General features: G+C 43.1%; 2 protein-coding genes across 2 annotated transcripts in view; one reads left to right on the forward strand and one right to left on the reverse strand.

Annotated features, from left to right (window-relative positions):
• Nucleotides 1-2,389: 2,389 nt before the first annotated feature.
• On the forward strand, nt 2,390-6,107 carry LOC138361220 (zinc finger protein 543-like). Its single transcript, XM_069320635.1, has one exon. It carries the CDS (start codon nt 2,569-2,571, stop codon nt 3,526-3,528), a length of 960 nt encoding a protein of 319 aa, XP_069176736.1. The 5' UTR covers nt 2,390-2,568; the 3' UTR covers nt 3,529-6,107.
• The window catches only part of LOC138361224 (uncharacterized), a 44,210-nt gene continuing 27,843 nt past the window's right edge, over nt 4,337-20,703 (reverse strand). The window contains exon 4 of the mRNA XM_069320641.1: nt 4,337-4,481. Coding sequence (XP_069176742.1) covers nt 4,337-4,481 — 145 coding nt within the window. The remainder of the gene's footprint in view (nt 4,482-20,703) is intronic.

The raw sequence follows: 20,703 nt of genomic DNA on the forward strand, positions 1-20,703 counted from the left end.
TGTTGATGAAATTAATACCCTATTAATACTCTTGTTCTGTCTTGTGTTGATGAAATTAATACCCTATTAATACCACATTTATACTATGCAAGGGCCTACTATGCAAGGCCCGATTTGCCTAATAAGCCAAGTTTTCCTGAATTAATATATTTTCTCTAATTTTTTTCTTATGAAATAATAAAGCTACCCATTTCATTATGTATGAGGTCAATTTTTTTTATTGGAGCTAAAATTAACGTAGATATATGACCGAACCTAACCAACCCTACCTAACCTAACCTAACCTATCTTTATAGGTTAGGTTAGGTTAGGTAGCCGAAAAAGTTAGGTTAGGTTAGGTTAGGTAGGTTAGGTAGATGAAAAACAATTAATTCATGAAAACTTGGCTTATTAGGCAAATCGGGCCTTGCATAGTAGGCTGAGAAGTGCGTTCTGGCTACTAGGTACGATATATATATATATATATATATATATATATATATATATATATATATATATATATATATATATATATATATATATTTGTGTGTGTGTGTGTGTATATAAATCCCTTTTTTTCATTGATAAGCTTAGGTATACTCAGCATTGTGCTGCTACCCTATTCTATATAACTCTACGATATTCTATATGAAGAATTACAAAGAGTAAATAAAAAAAACTGGCTATAAGTTTATCTTTTATCCGCACCTCACAGGCTTCATGAAAAAATTAACACGTAATGAATAGTATGACAATGTAGAGTTGAAAACAATGTATAACCACGAAGGAAAATTATGAAAGGAAAAAACTTAAGCACTTCCATGTTGATGAACATATCAGCCAAAGTATATTATGACGTGTTGATTATTGGTCTCCGAATGCATGATAGAACTGATGAGCTAGCCAAGACTTTTGCTCGTAAAGAGGGAATTGATTACCAACTTGGACTGCCTTTGAGCAGCCTGAAGGCAGCAATATCCCAGGAACCTCAACTATATTACGGAGACTTGAGGCAAAGTGAAATTCACACCAGTTACTCCATCTATCATCATTCTATTATGCAGGAAGAACCGCACGTCTATGGGTCATCCAATAATGTTAGCAGACTTCTAGATGTTACCACTGCTAGGCTTAGGCTCGGCTACAAATACCTCTGGGAGTTTGTAACATCTGCTGATGTAGATTTGACTAAATGTAAACTCTGTCAGCAGAACTATTCGCATACTTCGCGTCATTATATAATGGAATGTGAAAAAATTGCGGAATTTAGAGATAACACCATTAATAGTGTCCAAGAATTGTGTAAGTACTTCATTCATAATGATGTGCTGCCCGAAATCTTAGTCAAGTATCCAAAATTTGCTTACTGTAGGTAATGCATGCAAATGACTGTAAGCTGCCGCCCAGTTGGGTGGGTGTGGAGCACATGACTGTAAAGCTGCCGCCCAGTTGGGTGGGTGTGGAGCAAGACTAGTAACTGTGTGACTCACTATAGATGTAAAGTATAGTGACTGTTGTGAGCCTCTTGTTGATCACTTGTGACACAAAGATTATTGATGTGTGTATTTGTGTGGGTGATTAGATATGTATGTGTATGTATATGTGTATACGTATATATATATGTACATGTATATATGAGGGTGTGTACATGTGTATGCAACATTGTTAATTTTATAACTAGCGTCAAACATTGTTATTTGCTTAGCTAAACGAACTAGAGGGTTCAGTTCCTGAACCGATTATGTGCCTCTGTAATCCTTTACACCACCGCACACTGGATGGGTATGGGGTGCATAATAAAGTAAGAAATTGAATTGATTATCACGCAAGTGCTTAAGTAATTTCCTGTTTGATTTTTCATTCATGGTTATACATTGTTATATGTATATATTTTCAGATTATAATTCGTAATATGCAAATATCTCGAGTGAAATAGTGTACATCCGTATTTTTAATTTTTAATACAACATACATAATACATTTTTAAAGTATTTATTTATAATAAATAATTTAATTATTTAATTTATAATAATTTAATTATTAATAGCATTATATAGTCGATTTAATATTGAACACGTACACATAAGCGAAACGTCCAAAACTGGTGTCCGAAATGGCAAAAAAATTAGTGTTGTCAATGTAAGGAGTATCTTGTATCCCAGTGGGAGAGCTGTTTCCTTCAAAAAGTGTAATCGTGTGGCATTATGTTTAAAGAAACAATTCCAAGTACATTCTTTGATTCCAAAACATGAGAATAAATACAAGTGTTAATATTAAATGACTAGATATAAACAAAAATAAGAGGTTGGAAAAATGATATGTGGAACCAGACCAAAACATTGGAACGCTCAGGTGATGAGAGGGGTAAACAACCGCCGCCATTTTAGTAGCGCCCGCCGGTGAGGTCCAGCACGAGCATTAAGGGAAAACCTTGACACAAACTGCACCTATCATAAAGAAGAAGCACCAGCATTGACCACCAAGTGCTCACATCAAGTCTAACTCTAAGAAACAACAATCAAGCCTTGACGCTTCTCCCAACATCCGGGGGAGAAAACCTTCACACAAACTCCACCTGTCATAAAGAAGATGAAGACTCACCAGTGTCCACAGTGTCCGAAGGTATTCACCCGTCCTTCACATGTGAAGACTCACATGTTAGTGCATTCAGGTGATAAACCTCACGAGTGTCCTGAGTGTGGGAAGAGATTCAGTCGTCTTAGTGATACGAAGACTCACATGTTAGTACATTCAGGTGACAAACCACATGAATGTCCAGTGTGTGGGAAGAGATTCAGCCATCGTGGATATATGAAGACTCACAGGATGGTGCATGCGGATGAGAGACCTTTTCAATGTGCCGAGTGTGGCAAAAAATTTAGATTACGTGGAACTATAATACAGCACATGTTAGTGCATTCAGGTGACAAACCACATGAATGTCCAGTGTGTGGGAAAGGATTCAGTCGTCCTGGACATATGAAGCGTCACAGGATGGTGCATGCGGATGAGAGACCTTTTCAATGTGCCGAGTGTGGCAAAAAATTTAGAGAACGTGGAACTATAATAAGGCACATGTTAGTGCATTCAGGAGACAAACCTCATGAGTGTTCAGAATGTGGAAAGAGATTTAGTCGTCTTGGAGATATGAAGACTCACATGCTAGTGCATTCAGAAGATAAACCTCATGAGTGTCCAGAATGTGGGAAGAGATTCAGTCATCGCAGAAGTATGAAGACTCACAGGATGGTGCATTCGGATGAGAGACCTTTTCAATGTGCCGAGTGTGGCAAAAAATTTAGATTACGTGGAATTATAATAGAGCACATGTTAGTGCATTCAGGAGATAAACCTCATGAGTGTCCAGAGTGTGGGAAGAGATTCAGTCGTGTTGGAAATATGAAGTCTCACATGTTAGTGCATTCAGGTGACAAGCCTTACGAGTGTCCAGAGTGTGGGAAGAAATTCAGTCGTCTTGGACATATGAAGAGGCACAAGATGATACATGCAGATAATAGGCTAAACACTTTGAGTGTGGAAGATAATTAAGAGAATGTTGAAGGATAATGAGGCACATAATGGTATATTAACTTACCTTTAATCTAACAGTGTGCTATCACAATGTCAGTTGGATGTTCTTCAGAGGTAATTATATTTCGTTTGAGAAATACACTTCACAATGAAAGGTAAAGATCTGAAGATATTTTATTATATTGTTCTTTTATGAAACTTAGATGACCAAGCAAGAACTAGAGAAGCTGTCGCTAGGAAAGCTCAAAATTACTTATAAGTATAGAAATATCTCTTTAATTTAGCAAAGGTAAAACAAGGATTTAAATGTTTTTCTTCATAGTTATGTAAATAATGTGCTTCCTTTTTTTGTTTTCTGTGGAAATTTATTTAAAATGTAATATACTCTGTAGCTAAGTTATGGACATTTTTGTTGTAATATTTTTTTTTTTTTTTATTTAGCATTGGAGTTGGTGAAGAAGACAATCTGAGATGTATTTAAGGTGAGACCATTTGATTGGTAAGGAAATGTATATTAATCAAGGAATTTTCTCATCAGATTCATATGCAAACTGATGTCCATTTTTCATTTTTTGTTTAGGCCTATTTATGAGTTCTATTCTTGATTATAAATATTTCACCGAAGAGTATATTGAAGACTGATTGGCATTTATAGCTGTCAGTCAAGTTAATATGAAATTTAAATTTATATTACTCTAGAAATTTATCACTCTAAATTTACCAGAAATTTATTACTCTAACCTAACTTTATCAGTTATACTGTACTGTAATTGTCTGGGAATAATATTTTACCCGATTTACCAGAGGGCCACTAACCCGAGTGGCCTCAATGAGAACAGGAAGTCGTCGGCTTGTTGAAGGTTCCCTCCCAACCATTTGCCTTCATGATTTTTTCCAGGTATATTTTGAAATTCTGCACAGTTTTGGCAGTTATGGCTTTGGTGGATAGGCAGTTCCATTGATGAATAACCCTGTTGGTGAAAATGCCTGATTCAAAGTTATATTAGCCTGGGGCCGGATTCAGGAAGGTACTTACGAAGGTTTTTCCTCTTAGCTAAGAGCGTTTTCCGTCTTAGCGCCTTCGTGGCGGCTACGTCTGTATTCAATTAACTACCCTAAGTGGAAAAACCTTCGTAAGTTCATTCCGGGATTTAAGTGTGGTTTCGACCACTCGTAGCTTTACGTAAACTGGATATAAGTCATTTTTTCTCTACTACATAACACTGGGATCGATTTATGATATTGGAACATGACCAAAATATTATAGCTGATGAATCTAGTGAAGAAGAATCCTTCGTGTTAGTTATATATGCATTCTCTGCTTGAAACTTGAAGTAAATATGTGTTTGATGATAGTAGAATTAGTTTTATAATAGCAAGATATTATACCAGTAGTTATTAAGTAAATAAACACTGGTGAACATGAAATATGAGAGAAGGTGATGAGCCCTGCCTGATGGAATCATTTACTATCACCAAATGCCCCTGTTCACCTAGTAGTAAGGGTGTACCTTAGCTATACATACCCATTTCTAATTTATTTAGTTTGGTTTTATTTTGAAATTAAATCTGGGTGAGACAAAATAAAAATATGCTGCACAAATGATGTTAGGTAAGGAAAAGGGTAAAAATGTCAAAAACTTTATTCATTGAATACTTAAAGCTATAATTATGACTATATAGACTATTAAAAAAGAGAGAGGGAAGTAGGGGTCCAAGACCTCTTCCTGTTATACAATTTGGGTGTGGAACAAGTAATTATCAAAAGAAGGCACCATGCCGGGAAGGCTATGTAGCAGTAAGGCAGTGAGGTGAGGCAGCTACTTATTTGAGAAATGCTTATTTTATTTACCTTATAAGCTGAGGCAACTTATTTTATTTGAGGAATACTCAGCTGATTCCTCTACATTTAGCATGGAACAAATTTGTGTCCAAGACCTCTTCCTGTTACTCAATTTGGCTGTGTGTAACCAAACTAGAAGTGCTCTACAAATCAAGGGACCCAGAATGTGGAATGACCTCCCGAATCATGTCAAAGGCTGTACCTCTCTCAACCAGTTTAAGAGTTAAACCAAGTACTGCCTAATTAACTCCATGTAACCTAACTTACCTCCTAAATGTCAACCCATGTCTTGCTATTTTTTAAACAACGCTGTTCACCAACATGTGCAATTGCTGATTTATGCTATGTTGACTCCCTTTTTGTATTTTTTATTCCTTCTTTCAACACAAATTATACCTAATCCCGATTACTATTAAGTTTTAGTCTAAGTGTTTTTCCCCCCACACCTTGCCCGAAATGCTATGAGTATTAGTGGCTTTAGGTATTGTATGTACTAGCTCTGCCTATAAATCCAACATTATGTTCGTAAATCAACTGTATGTACTTTTCCTGAATAAAATGTATTTATTATTTATTTTTTAATCAGTAAGTATTAAAAGAAGGCACTAAGCTGGGAAGGCTGTGTAGCACCATTGTGTGTAACAATAAACCAAATTTTTTTTAACAAATAATACACCTGTATGGGAAAACAAATCCTGTCAGCTGTAAAAATATTGATGCAGTTATTTAAATGAAAAATATAATGAAAGAAATATTACTGGTTTATTTTTATCCTATCTTTTTGTACTGGACAGTATATCCAAGGAAGTGAAAAATTGAGACATAATGCACAATTTAATGAATGATTAGCATGGATTAGCAGTTCAAAAGAAATATGACTTGTATTACATATCAACATGAGATCTTAATGATCCATGGTCAACATGATTTAATAAGGATAATACAGTACTGTATTTGTAATAATACAAACTATAATTTAAAATCTTTATTACTGATTTTTTTTATTAAGAAGATTAGGTATACACAGCAATGTGCTGCTACCCTATTCTATATGGAATATTACACAGTGTAGATAAAAAACTAGCTATAAGTTTATCTAATACTCCCATCTCACAGGATGGTTAGACATACTGTACATGGAATCAATTTAGAAAATACCAGCCTCAATACAAAAAACAAATCAACTCTGACTAAACAACTCTAAGCAATTTTCACAAGAGGTAAGCACTGAATCATGGAAACATTATATTATAATTACTCTTACCAGTTTCTACAAAACTCCTCTCAAACAATGTATTTTTAAACATGTTTAGGTATACACAGCAATGTGCTGCTTCCCTATTCTGTCCCCCTCCCCGCTCAGCTCGTTGTCGCCGTCTGGGGGCTTAGTGGGCGGCTACCGGAGTGTGATGCTCCTTGGGACAGTCCTCTGTCCTTTTCTAGCCTTGTGCTCCTGCTGCCATCCTCTCCAATTCTGCTGGGCATCTTTTCCTTTTCCTTCTGTTTCGTTTTTCTCCCCCCTCTTCTATCTGCTTGCCGTTTCCTGCCGACCTTTTGCTCGTTCTGGTTCTTCCCTTGGACTTCTTCTACTTTGACGCCCGGTTGCTTGAGGAGGCATACTCTTGCACCCGTAGAACTGCAGTACCCGACGTCGAGAGCGAGGGGAACCTTTTATTGTCAATCCCCACTTCGTCACTGAACCCGATCTCGACGGACTGTCGGTTTCTTAAGGTGGCGTTTGTGGGGCGTATACTCACGACGCACCCCTAGGAGGCCCCAACAAGATCGGCGATAGCTTCTTGTTGGGTGTCCTGCCTCTAATTGTGGCTCCATGGTGGGTGTGGGGGCACATTCGTGAGTGAATTCTTCTTTTCGTCAAGATGACAACCCCTGCCTCGGCTTCTTCTGGTTTACCTTCTCAGGCTCGTGGGGTGGGCGACCAAGCCCCCGAGTCGGTCCGTATTGGAAGACCGGGCTCTGTAGCCTCCGCTGCATTGGGCCCCGACCTTGCTCCTCCTTTGGCCTCTCTGACTCCTTCCTCTGGCTCCCCTCCCTCCTCTGTGGTTGGGTCGAGCCCCAAGCCCCCAGTGGTGACTACCTCGTCCCCTGGCGCGGCTCCTTCTCTGGTTGTAACTACTGCACCTTTTAACCCTTCTCTCTCTGGGGGTTCTCACCGCCGTCCTCGTCACGGCCGCCCTCGCTCGATTCCTTCCAGTTCTGCTACCTATCAAGCCTTGTTTGGTCCCGCTTCGTGGGCCAAATATTTTGATCTCCTCCCTCTTGATTCTGCGCCTCCTGACGATTTCTCCCTCCATCGACATCTCATTGATTCCGTGGATGCCTCCATTACTTTCAACCCCACTCGTCTCGGTACACGTGTCGTTGCTGCTCCTTCTCAGGATGCTGCTTCCCGCTTGGCTGCCTTATCCTGCCTTGGCGAGACCCCCGTTCGGGTCTCGAAGAACGCTCAGTTGAATGCCAGTGTTGGCACTATTTTGCTCCCGCCCCATGTTGCGACCGGTGTTCGGGACCTGCGCGACTGCCACGACGATATTCGACATATCCTCGCTGCCCAGGGCCATTCTATTCTCCAGGTGGACACGTTTACTCGTCCCCCTCGTGGTAGTCGCCGTCAACCCCTCCGGGTTGTGAAGATTACCTTTGATGGTAGGACCCTTCCACCCTCTGTCATTCTTGCTGGTGCCAGGTGCTCTGTCCAGGAGTACATTCCTTCTCCTCGGCTCTGCAACAAGTGCTGGAGGTTTGGGCATGGTGCCCTCCGCTGCTCCGGGACTGTCTCTCTCTGTCCTTTGTGTGGTGGCGAAGGTCACTCTAAGTCGGAGTGCGCTTCTCCCCAGGCTCGTTGCCTCAACTGCGGTGAGGCCCATCCTACCTTCTCCCGTGCGTGTGTCCATTACAAGCTTGAAGCAGCCGTCCTCAACTTGAAGCACCGGGAGCGTTTATCTTTTCCTGAGGCGAGGCGCCAGGTTCGCCGGCTCCCGCCTTATGCTAATATCTCTTATGCTCGCGTGTTGCGCTCTTCCTCTCCTCGTCCTTCTCGCCTTCCTCAGACTCACAACCGTTTCCGGGCCTTGGACCCTGATGCGCCCACTGCCCCCTCCTCTGTCCCTTTGGGTTCTCTCCCGATGGATCCTCCTCCTGGTCCTCTGTCTGGGGTTCCCCTTCTTTCTACCCGGTCTGTCGTGTCTTCTGTGTCCTCTTCCTCGTCCCCCTCCGATCCTCCTTCCCATCCTCTTCCTCCATCTGTCGGCTCTCCCCACCGCCTGTCGGTGCGGGCGGATGTCCATCGCTCTCCTAACGGCCGTCGTGTGTGCTCTCGTTCGGCTTCTCCTGTTGAGACACTGGAATCCGTTGCCCGGTACGTAGTTGCTGGGACACCGGTCTCTTTAAGTCAGAAGCGTAAGCCTGGCTCCTCTCCTTCCTCTTCCCCGGCGGGTAAGAAGGCTTCGCTTTCTTCCTCAGCTCCTCCTTCTGGCTCTGTTGCTCCTTCCCCTCCCGTTTCAGTGCTTGCACCCCCTGTTCCTGCTATGGAGGTTTCTTTGGCCCCTGCTTCCCTTTCGGTTGCTGCTCTTGCTGGGGTGCGCTCCCCTCTTTCTACTCCCCCTCTTCCTGCTGCTGTCCTTGACTGCTCCTCTCCGTTGTCTCCTCCTCTTCCTCCTCCTCCTCCTCCTCCGGACCCTGCCCGCCCGCCTCTGATCTGTTCTCCCGTTTCCTTCCCTCCGTCTTTACTCAGTTTACCCATGCCCCCTAACCCTGACTTTGCTGACCCTGATCCCGACCCTGATATTCTTTAACGTGCTCTGTTGCTCTTTCGCCTTTGTTTCTTCCTTGTTCTCTGTTTTTGTCCTTTCTCTTCTCGTCGTTGTCCATTCTTCAATGGAACGTTCAAGGTTATTACGCCAATTTCCTCGAACTCCAACTTATGATTTCGCGGTTTTCACCCCTTTGTGTCTGTCTCCAGGAGCCAATGCTTGGTGCTCGTCCTGGTCGTTTTCGTGGCTATTCCTTTCTCTCCCCCCCCAGCCATTGCTGGGGCTTCTAATTCTTCTGCTCTCTTGATTCGGGCTGATGTTCCCTTTGTTCCTTTACTTTTTCCTTCGCCTCTCCATTGTTCTGCTGCTCGTATCTTTGTGGGGAAATGGTACACAGTTTGTTCCATTTATTTTCCCCCCGAGTGTCCCGCTCTCTCTTCCTGATTTGAAACACCTCCTAGACTCCTTGCCGGAGCCTGTGCTCCTGCTGGGTGACTTCAATTGTCGTCATTCTCTTTGGGGTGACTTTCTGACGAATACCCGGGGTCGCCTCCTTGAGCCGTTTCTCCTCTCTTCTTCCCTGTCTCTTCTGAATTCTAGTGAGCCCACTCATTTGGACTCTCGGACTCGCACCCTTTCTTGTCTTGATCTTTCTCTCTGCTCTTCTTCTCTTTACTTAGATTTCACGTGGCAGGTTCTTGATGACCTCCATGGAAGTGATCATTTCCCCATCCTTGTTTCCTTTTTCTCTTTTCGCCCTTCCCTCTCTTTCCCTAGGTGGCAGTTTGCTAAGGCGGACTGGACCCTATTTTCCCTCAGTGCTACTCTCTCTGACCTCTCCCTTCTGCCCCTCTCTCGCGCTCTCCTCCTTTTTCATGACACTGTCTTCAACGCTGCCCTCCGCTCTATTCCTCGCTCTTCCTCTCGGGGTCCACGGAAGTGCGTTCCCTGGTGGAATGCGGACTGTGCTCGGGCTGTCCGCTGTAAGCGTGCAGCCTGGAAGAGGCACCGCCGTAGGCAGACGACCGATTCTTTTCTTTTCTTTCGGAAAGCGAGTGCGGTGGCCCGTAGGGCCATCCGTACGGCTAAACGTGAATGTTGGGCATCTTATGTCTCAACAATTACGTCCGAAACCCCTCTGGCCCAAATCTGGAAGCGTATCCGCAAGATAGCGGGTAAGTTCGTTCCCGATGTTTCACCGGTCCTTCACCTCCATGATACTCTTGTGGCGGACCCGTTGCAGGTCGCTTCCGAACTGGGTTCCCACTTTTCTTCTGTTAGCTCTGGTCTTCATCTTCCCCAATCTTTCCTTCTTCGTAAACCTGTCCTTGAGTCTCGTCCTTTAGATTTCTGCACTCATCTTCAGCTTCCCCATAATGATCCCTTCTCTCTCTCTGAACTTCGTTCTGCCCTGGCCCTCTGCGGTTCTACGGCGGCGGGCTCCGATGGTATTCATTATGAGATGCTTCGCCATCTCCCTCCGAGCACGTCTCAGTATTTACTGAGTCTGTATAATCGGATCTGGGAGTCGTCGTCAGTCCCTGAGGACTGGCTCGATGCCGTTGTCCTCCCTGTTCGCAAACCGGGGTCTCTGGGTACTTTCCCTAAGGACTTTCGCCCTATTGCTCTCACAAGTTGTGTCTGCAAACTCTTTGAACGTATGGTTAACGTTCGTCTGATGTGGTTCCTGGAACACCATCACCTCCTCTCCCCTTCTCAATTTGGTTTCCGCAAGTGCCGCAGCACGACAGATGTCCTGGTGAACTTGGAGGTCTATATTCGTACTGCTTTTGCTGCGAAGACCTCCGTTGTTGCCGTCCTTTTTGACCTAGAAAAGGCTTACGACACCACTTGGCGTTATCATATCCTATCTCAACTTCATTCTTTTGGCCTTCGTGGTCATCTCCCTCTCTTTCTCCGCAGCTTCCTCTCTCGTCGTTCCTTTCGGGTGCGCCTTGGTACGGCTCTCTCTCCCTCTTTTCAGCAATACGAAGGTGTGCCCCAGGGTAGTGTTCTGAGCACTACTCTTTTTCTGGTTGCCCTTAATGGTCTTCTTTCCTCTCTTCCTTCTGGTGTCTTCTCCGCTCTCTATGTCGATGATCTTACCCTGTGTTGTCAGGGTGATGATTCGCCTTTCCTTCAACGCCGGCTTCAACTTGCCATTGATGCCGTGTCGTCTTGGGCCACAGGTCATGGCTTCAAGTTCTCTACTTCTAAGACTTGTGCCATGACTTTTACGCGGAAACGGGTTGTTCTTCGTCCCTCTTTGTCACTTTATGGTCTTCCCCTTGAATACAAAGATTCCGCGAAGCTTTTGGGGTTATTCCTTGACACTCGTTTGTCTTGGTCTCCCCATATCTCTTACCTCCGTGTTGAGTGCTCTAAGGCCCTTACCCTCCTTCGGGTCTTGTCCCATACTTCTTGGGGGGCAGATAGGCGCACTCTCCTTGCTTTACATTCCTCTCTCGTCCTGTCTAAGCTCGATTATGGTTGCCCTGCTTACTCGTCTGCTTCTCCTTCTACTCTTCGCCGTCTTGATGCTTTGCACCATACTGGGTTGCGTCTCAGTTCTGGTGCCTTTCGTTCGACTCCCATCCTTAGCTTGTTTGTTGACACTGGCTTCCTGTCTCTCCAGGACCGCCGTGATCGCTACTGTCTTCGCTATCTTGCGCGGTCCTTGCAACATCCTTCCTCTCGCCTCTGTCGTGCTTTAACTTTTACCCCTCCTGCGGTTCCTGTTCCTCTTCACCACCTCCCTCTTTCTGTCCGGTTATCTCGCCTACAGGATTCTCTTTCCGTTCGTATTTCTGATGTTTCTCCTCGTGTTGTTCCTTCTTTGCCCCCGTGGAGGGTCCCTCTTCCGCGGTTTTGTACATCCTTGACCCGTATCACTAAAGCTTTTACCCCTCCTACGGTTCTAAAACGCCTTTTCCTCGAGCACTTTTCTTCTCACTCCCGCTCCGTTTCTGTCTTCACCGATGGGTCTAAGTCAGCGGTCGGTGTTGGCTACTCTGTTGTTTTTCCTGATCGCACTTATATGTGTCGCTTGCCTCCGGAGACTAGCATCTTTACAGCGGAACTTTATGCTATTCTCTATGCTCTCCGTCTCCTGCTTTCTCGTTGTCAGTCTTCCTTTGTGGTTGTTGTTGACTCTCGTAGTGCCCTCATGGCTCTCGGGTCCTTTAATCTGGTTCATCCAGTAGTTGTCGAGATCCAGCATTGGCTGTTTCTCGTTCACAGTAAATTTAAGTCGGTTGAGTTTTGTTGGGTTCCCAGCCATATTGGTGTGTCTTTAAATGAGCGTGCGGATGCTGCTGCCAAGGAAGCTGTCCGCTCTTGTCCCATCTCTCGCAAAGGCATTCCGTATTCCGACTTTTACCCGGTTATCCATTCCTCAGTCCTTACCCGTTGGCAGGCTTCTTGGTTGTCTGTTACTGGTAACAAGCTACGTACTCTTAAATGTTGTGTTTCCTCGTGGCCGTCCTCCTTCCACCGTAACCGGCGGTGGGAAACAGCTCTGGCGAGGTTGCGTATTGGCCATACTCGCTTAACCCATGGTCACTTGATGGAGCGCCGCCCTGCTCCTTATTGTCCTAGTTGCATTGTCCCTCTTACGGTCGTGCATGTCCTTCTTGAATGTCCTGACTTCCAGGACGAGCGTGTGTCTTGCTTTCCGACCGCCCCTCGTGGTCACATGTCCCTCGATAGAATTCTTGGTGACTCGGATACTTTTGATATCGTTCGCCTTATGCGTTTTTGTTCTCGTATTGGCATCCTTGGTGATATTTAGCGCCCTCTGATTATTTTGCGTACTTGATGGTGCTACATAGCCTTCCCGGTTTGGTGCCTTCTTTTGATAATTACTTACTTACTTCCCTATTCTGTATAAAGGACCACACAGTGTAGATCAAAAACCAGCTACAAGCTCACCCAACATCCTCACCTCACAGGATGGCCAGTCATACATAGAATTAGGAGAGAACAAAATACTTAATGCTGATCTATTAGCCTCCACTGGCAAAATCTGGGTGCAGCACAAGAATATCTTCCAATATTCCTGAGTGTATGAAGTAATTACAGAGCTCAAAATACCTCATACCATTTGGTATGAAGTCACTGATAACAGGACAATCACAGATATAGTGTTGGAGAGTATGTTCTCTCAAGTAGGACTGAAAACAGATGTTTTTTTTTCCACCAAGAGGGCTATAAACTTATGGAACCGCCTACCCGCTGAAGCCGTAAATGCCAAATTCCAGCAAAAAAATATCATTAAGACAATTGGCGGGCCCTTTAACAAGCTGCCGGCTTTCTGTCCTCTTCGAGGTCACTAGATAGTTAGTGGCCCTTGGGTAAATTCAGTAAATATATACAATAATTTTCAGCTCATCTTCTGAGCAACAAGGACAGCTACACTGTATCTCTTAGAATTACGTAGGTAAACAACAAATGTAACATATTTGTTTACTACAATGTCGGTGCTGGCTGTAGAAGTTGAAAAAACATTGTTTTACTTCGAAATATACTAATTTTATAAGAATATTCGACGTAAATAGGAGGCAGTAGAGCTCCGATAAGCCAGCGCTAAATCTTCAATATGAAGAATGTTGCTGCTCTCTGATTGGCCAAACGAAACACAGTAGTGACCTCTATCGGCACGCAGGTGAACCAACAATTTTCTTCCTAAGTATACCTTATTGAATCGCACCTAAGCATCTTCTTAGGGCGCACTTAGGAACCTTCGTAGCAAACCCCCTTACGAAGAAATACACAGAGCTTCCTGAATCTAGGTCCTGATTGGCAATTATATTAGCCTGACTCAGTTTATATAAAAAAATTATATCAAAGAGATATTTATTTATGTTGTGGTGCTTGTGGGTTCTATTACATCTATCAATAGTTTCAGATCAGGGTTAGCATTTATTTATTTATTTATTTATTTATTTATTTATTTATTTATTTATTTATTTATGCATATACAAGAATGTACATAAGGAATGTGAGGATACAAATATGGTAATTACAGTCTTGTAAAGCCACTAGCACGTGCAGCGTTTCGGGCAGGTCCTTAATCTAAGAAAATTTTAAGGAGGTAAATACTTGCAAAATTTATAGACAAAAAAATGATAACAGTTACATGAAATAAAAAAAAAAGATGAGAGAAAATTGTAGGTACAGTATATTAAAGCACATGGTAGCTAAGATTGATTGCAATGACAGCTTGAATGGTAGTTGACAAAAATTGGTAGGCACAATACAGCAGAAACAATATAAAATTGATTGCAATGACAGCTTGAATGGTAGTTGACAAAAATTGGTAGTCACAATACAGCATATGGCTAGCACATAAAAGAAGACAGCAATGAACACAATGATAAGGTTGTTTGATATTACATAAAAATTAGGAGATTGGGTAACACTAGGTACAGAGCAAATTTAAAGCTCAGTGTAGGAAACTTAAGAAGATGAAGTTAGGTACTTTTTGGTTTTGCTTTTAAATAAGGCAAAAGTTTTACAGTTTTTCAATTCACTAGGGAGTGAGTTCCATAGACTAGGTCCCTAATTTGCATAGAGTGTTTACACAGATTAAGTTTGACCCTGGGGATATCAAAGAGATATTTATTTCTGGTGTGGTGATAATGGGTCCTATTACATCTGTCCAGGGAGAGTTTCAGAGCATGGTTTGCATTTAAGAACAGGGTTTTGTAAATGTAGTTGACACAAGAGAATGTGTGGAGGGAGTTAATATTTAGCAAGTTTAGGGATTTAAACAAGGGAGCTGAGTGTTGTCTGAAAGCAGAGTTAGTTATTATTCTGATAGCAGATTTTTGCTGTGTGATGATGGGCTTAAGGTGGTTTGCAGTGGTAGACCCCCATGCACAGATACCATAATTAAGATAGGGGTAGATTAGTGCATAATATAGTGAGAGGAGAGCAGAGTTAGGAACATAATATCTGATTTTGGAGAGTATACCAACTGTCTTAGAGACTTTCTTAGTTATGTGTTGAATGTGGGTTTATTTTAGGTTGAATTTAGGAACAAGGTTTTGTATTGTAAATAGCACAAGAGAATGTGTACAGCGAGTGTATATGTAGCATGTTCAGGGATTTAAACAGAGAGGTTGTGTGTTTTTTGAAGACCGTTTTATTGTTCTGATAGCAGATTTTCCTTGGGTGATGATTGGCTTGAGGTAATTTGCAGTGGATGAATGAACCACATGCATAGATACTGTATGTTGAGATACCAACCCTAATTTACAAATAAAGCCTGTAGATTTTTAGCTCCAGCCATTGCATTGCTCTACAACAAATTATTTGAACTCTAAACCTTTCCTGATATTTTGAGAAAAAAAAACAAGAGTAACCCTAGTCCATAAAAGCAGCAATCTCACTGAAGTCAACAATTATAGACCAATATCAATTCTGCCGATTTTGTCTAAAATATTTTAAAGACTTAATTTACATGCAGCCTTACTCCTGTTTATATTAAGGTCTTGCCATAATGGCTTCAGGCCCAAAAAAGGACCAATCATGCCTGGTTAGTTTGATTAATTTCATATATGCAGCTCTTGGAAAAAATGAGTACCTTATTCATTTATTTGTTGACCTACATAAGACTTTTTGACACTGTAAACACAAAAACTTTCTTAAATTGCAACATGACGGAGTAAGAAGTCACTCCCTCCAATACCTACAATCTTACCTCAGTGACAGACTCCAGTATATCTCTGTGAATGATTCCAATTTTCCCACTCTACCCATTAACACTGGTGTCCAACCGGGCAGTATTCTTTGCCCTCTCGTCTTTTTCATCTCTTCCCTCCCTTTCCAGCCCATTTCCATTTTGAGGGGGCTTGGTTGGCGGATGCTAGAGTGTGATGCTCCATGGGACAGTGTCCTCAGTCCTTTTGAAGCCTTATACTCCTGCTGCCTTCTTCACTAATTGTGCTGAATGCTTTTTCCTACTAAGTTTAATTTTTCCTTCCCAATTCTCCTTTTTAATTGCTATTTCCCAGCGACTTTTTGCTATTCTTGATCATTCTTTTAGATGTCGTCTTCTGTTTTGACACTGGGTGTTAGGTGAGGCACAGTCTCTCGCCCGTAAAACTGTGGTACCCGAAATTGTTGAGCAAAGGGACACTTTTATTGTCACTCTTTTCCTTCATTGCTGAGCCCAATCTTGATGGACTGATGGTTCTTAAAGTGGTGATTGCAGGGCATATATCCACGATGCACCCCTGGGGGGAGCCCACGTCTTATCAGGTGTCCTATCCTCTAATTGTGGCGCCATGGTGGGTATGGGGGCTTGTTTGTTGATGAAATGATTACCTGTTCATTTACATGCTGATATCTGACCGTTATTGTTAACTTCTCAGACGTGGGGTGGGAGACCAGGCCCCCGAGTCGGACTGTGATGGAAAGCCGGGCTCTGTAGCCCCCTGCTACTTTGGTCCCAGACCAAGCAGGTCCGGACTTTCCCTGCTTGATACCCACTTGATGGTGTTTTGGGAGTTCTTCTAGTCCCCAAGCTCGACCCAAGGCCAGGCTTGACTTGTGAGAGCTTGGTCTACCAGTCCCGACTATCTCTGCTCCCCTTCTACCTCTGTGGCAGGGTTGAGCCCCAAGCCCCCAGTAATGACCACCTCATCACATGGAGTGGCTTCATCTCTCATTGTAACAACTGCGCCTTTTACCCCCCCTCTTACTGGGGGTGCTCGGTGCCGTCCTCTCCGCAGTCACACTCACACGATTCCTTCCGGTTCTAATACCTTCCAAGCTTTGTTTGGTCCTGCTACATGGACTAAGTATTTTAATCTCGGTCATGTTAATTCTACTCGTCCTGATGATTTATTCATCCATAAACACCTAGTTGATACCTGGTTGATGGGGTTCTGGGGGTTATTCTACTCCCCAAGCCCGGCCCGAGGCCAGGTTTGACTTGTGAGAGTTTGGTCCACTAGGCTGTTGCTTGCAGCAGCCCACAGGCCCACATACCCATTGCAGCCCGGTTGGTCCGGCACTCGTTGGAAGAAACTATCTAGTTTCCTCTTGAAGATGTCCACGGTTGTTCCGGCAATATTTCTTATGCTCGCTGGGAGGATGTTGAACAACCATGGACCTCTGATGTTTATATAGTTCTCTCTAATTGTGCCTATGGCACCCCTGCTCTTCACTGGTTGTACAGTACTCTGCATTTTCTACCATATTGTTCACTCCAGTATGTTGTTATTTTACTGTGCAGATTTGGGACCTGGCCCTCCAGTATTTTCCCACTTGTATATTATTAGATATTTCTCCCATCGTCTTTCTAGCGAGTACATTCGGAGAGCTTTGAGACGATCCCTATAATTTAGATGCTTTATCTCGCTTATGTATCCCGTATATGTTCTCTGTACTCCCTCTATTTCAGCAATCTCTCCTGCTCTAAATGGGGAAGTGAGTACTGAGCAGTACTCAAGATGGGACAGCACAAGTGATTTGAAGAGTACAACCATTGTGATGGGATCCCTGGATTTGAAAGTTCTCGTAATCTATCCTATCATTTTCCTGGCTGCCGCAATATTTGCTTGGTTATGCTCCCTAAAATTTAGGTCATCAGACATCATTATTCCCAAATCCTTTATATGTTTCTTTCCTACTATGGGCAAATTAGATTGTGTTTTGTACCCTGTATTAAGTTTAAGGTTCTCAATTTTACTGTATCTTAGTACCTGGAATTTATCGCTGTTAAACATCACGTTATTTTCTGTAGCCCGGTCGAAAACTTTATTAATATCTGCTTGTAGTTTTTCAATATTTTCAGCAGAGGTAATTTTCATGCTGATTTTTGTGTCATCTGGAAAGGATGATACAAAGCTGTGCCTTGTATTTGAGTCTATATCTGATATGAGAATAAGGAAAAGCAATGGTGCAAGGACTACCTTGAGGTACTGCAGCTTTTAACTGCTCTTGGACTCGATTTTATATGGTTAACTGTTACTCTCTGTGGTCTGTTCGACAGAAAACTGAGTATCCAGCGTCCTACTTTACCAATTATTCGCAGTGACCTCATTTTGTGTGCTATCACTTCATGGTCACATTTATCGAATGCCTTTGCGAATCTGTGTATACTGCATCTGAACTCTGTTTTTCTTCTAATGCCTCAGTGATTTTGTCGTAATGGTCAAGTAGCTGTGAGAGGCATGATCTTCCTGCTCTAAATCCATGTTGGCCTGGATTGTGGAGGTCATTGGTCTCCATGAAACTAGTGACCTGACTCCTGATCACTCTCTCAAATACAGTAATTTTATTATGTGGGACGTAAGTGCAACTGATCTATAATTCTTTGCCAATGCTTTGCTACCTCCCTTGTGTGGAGGGGCTATGTCTGCTGCTTTAAGCGCATCTGGTATCTCCCCCGTGTCCAAGCTCTTTCTCCACACTATACTGAGTGCCTGTGCTACTGGCACTTTGAATTTCATTATAAATATTGAATTCTATGAGTCTGAACCCGGGGCTGAGTGCATGGGCATATTGTCAATTTCTCTTTCAAAACCTGCCACGCTCGTGTTGATATCAATTATATTTACAGGGGTTTGTATATCACGCATAAAGAAGTTGTCTGGATCTTCCACTTTCATGCTGTGTATCAGGGTGCTAAACATGTCCTCATATTGCTTTTTTAGGATTTCACTAATTTCTTTGTCATCCTCAGTGTATGAACCCTCACTAGTACGAATAGGTCCAATACTGGCAGTGGTTTAGATTTAGCATATGTGAAGAAATATTTTGAGTATTTCTTTATTTTTTGAATTGCTTTCTGTTTTAGTTGCCTTTCGTCAAGTTGATATGAATGCTTCAGTCTGTTCGATTTCTTCAATCTCACTGTTTAAATTATTCCTTCTTTGTATGGAAAGTCGTGTCTGCTTCAGCACTTATGTTAACTTTTTTCTTCTTCTGTAATGTTGTCTGTGTTCTCTTTCTACGTTGGACCTTGTGTAGGATTTTTATTACTTAAACATTTTCCCATTGAATGTTGTAAGCTCCTTGTTTATTTTCTCCGAGTCTATCCTTTTATTATTAAAATTTAATTTGTTGAATAGCCCTTCTCGCTTGTTGTTTCTCTTGGGCCTACTACCGTTATTAATGTTAGTTTCCACTTCAATGAGCAATGATATTGTTCGTGAATATGAGGTCCAGCGTGTTCTCATTCCTAATCGGTTCTGTAATCTGCTGACTGAGCGAGAATTTGTCACAGAATCTCAGTAGTTCTCTGACCTGTGATTGGTTATTTCCAGGTTGATTTCATGCTATAGTATTACTGTTTACTATTCTCCATTGTAAACTGGGTAGATTGAAGTCTCCAAGGAAGATAATATCTGGTACTGGGTTTGCTAGGTTACCAAGGCTATTTTCTATTTTGTGGATCTGCTCAGTGAATTCCTGAACTGTTGCATCTGGCAGTTTGTATATTAGAATAATAATTAGATTTATATTCTCTACCTTGATTCCAAGTACCTCTACCACCTCATTGGTCAAGTTCAGGAGCTCTGTGCATTCCAGCTCCTCTTTAATATACAGACCTACTCCTCCACTTGACCTAATTACTCCTACTCTAGTTGATTTGGTGGATACCTTTGTCACTTTTAACCCCACCCATACTGGTACACGTGTTGTTGCAGCTCCTTCTCGGGAAGCAGCTGTCCACTTAGCCTCGTTGTCCTGCATTGGGGAGACACCGGTTCGAATATCAAAAAATGCCTGGTTAAATAAATGCCAGGATTGGCACAGTTATTCTCCCATACCATGTAGCGACTGGTGATAAGGAACTTAAAGACTACCATAATAAACATGTCCTTGAGGCCCAAGGCCATTCTATCCTCCTTATTAATATGTTACTCGCTCTCCCTCGTGGTCGTTGTGGCCAGTCTCTTTGTGTAATGAAAATCACTTTTGATAGGTCCTTTCCGTCTTCCGTAACTCTTGGTGCCAGATGCTGTATTCAGGAGTACATCTGCTCTTCTCGCCTCTTCCCTCTGTGGTGTCACCTTGTCATGGTGAGGGGCTCATGTACACCAACCTGGGACTAGTGAGGGTTGCCTTTGTCCCCTCTTTGTGTGTTGTACATGCAGATGGGCACCACGTAGGGGGCTTGTGAGCCATCGGACTGCCCGCTGGAGGGGTAGCCCTGAGTGGATGGCTGGGTGTCCAGGCTGGGGCAATAGGGGGAGTGGGGTCTTTGCACCAGTGTGGGAGAATGAACTATGCAGTAGGACTCCTTGTTAAAAAGGGGGGGAGGCACCGCTGGGGACGATGCACCCTTCCTGCACTGGCCCGCGCTCAGCCTCCCTGGCTGCCCTGGTAGGTGGTATCCTTTGGTTCCAGGCCCCAAACTTTTAGAAAGACTGCTGCATGGATAATGAAACGACTTCTCTTTCCCAGGCTCATGGAGGGTGGGTGACCAGGCCCCTGAGTCGGACTGTGCTGGAAGACTGGGCTCTGTAGCCCCCGCTACATTGGGCCCAGACTGGACTACTCCCCTGCTCCCCTTCCTCTTCTGTGGTTGGGTTGAGCCCCAAGCCCCCTGTGGTGACTACC

Source organism: Procambarus clarkii, unplaced genomic scaffold, assembly GCF_040958095.1.
Source record: "Procambarus clarkii isolate CNS0578487 unplaced genomic scaffold, FALCON_Pclarkii_2.0 HiC_scaffold_263, whole genome shotgun sequence".
In the NCBI taxonomy this organism is placed as follows: domain Eukaryota; kingdom Metazoa; phylum Arthropoda; class Malacostraca; order Decapoda; family Cambaridae; genus Procambarus; species Procambarus clarkii.

Coding starts and splice junctions, on each gene's coding strand:
- LOC138361220 (XM_069320635.1), top strand. CDS start 2,569: ATGAAGACTCACCAGTGTCCACAGTGTCCGAAGGTATTCACCCGTCCT.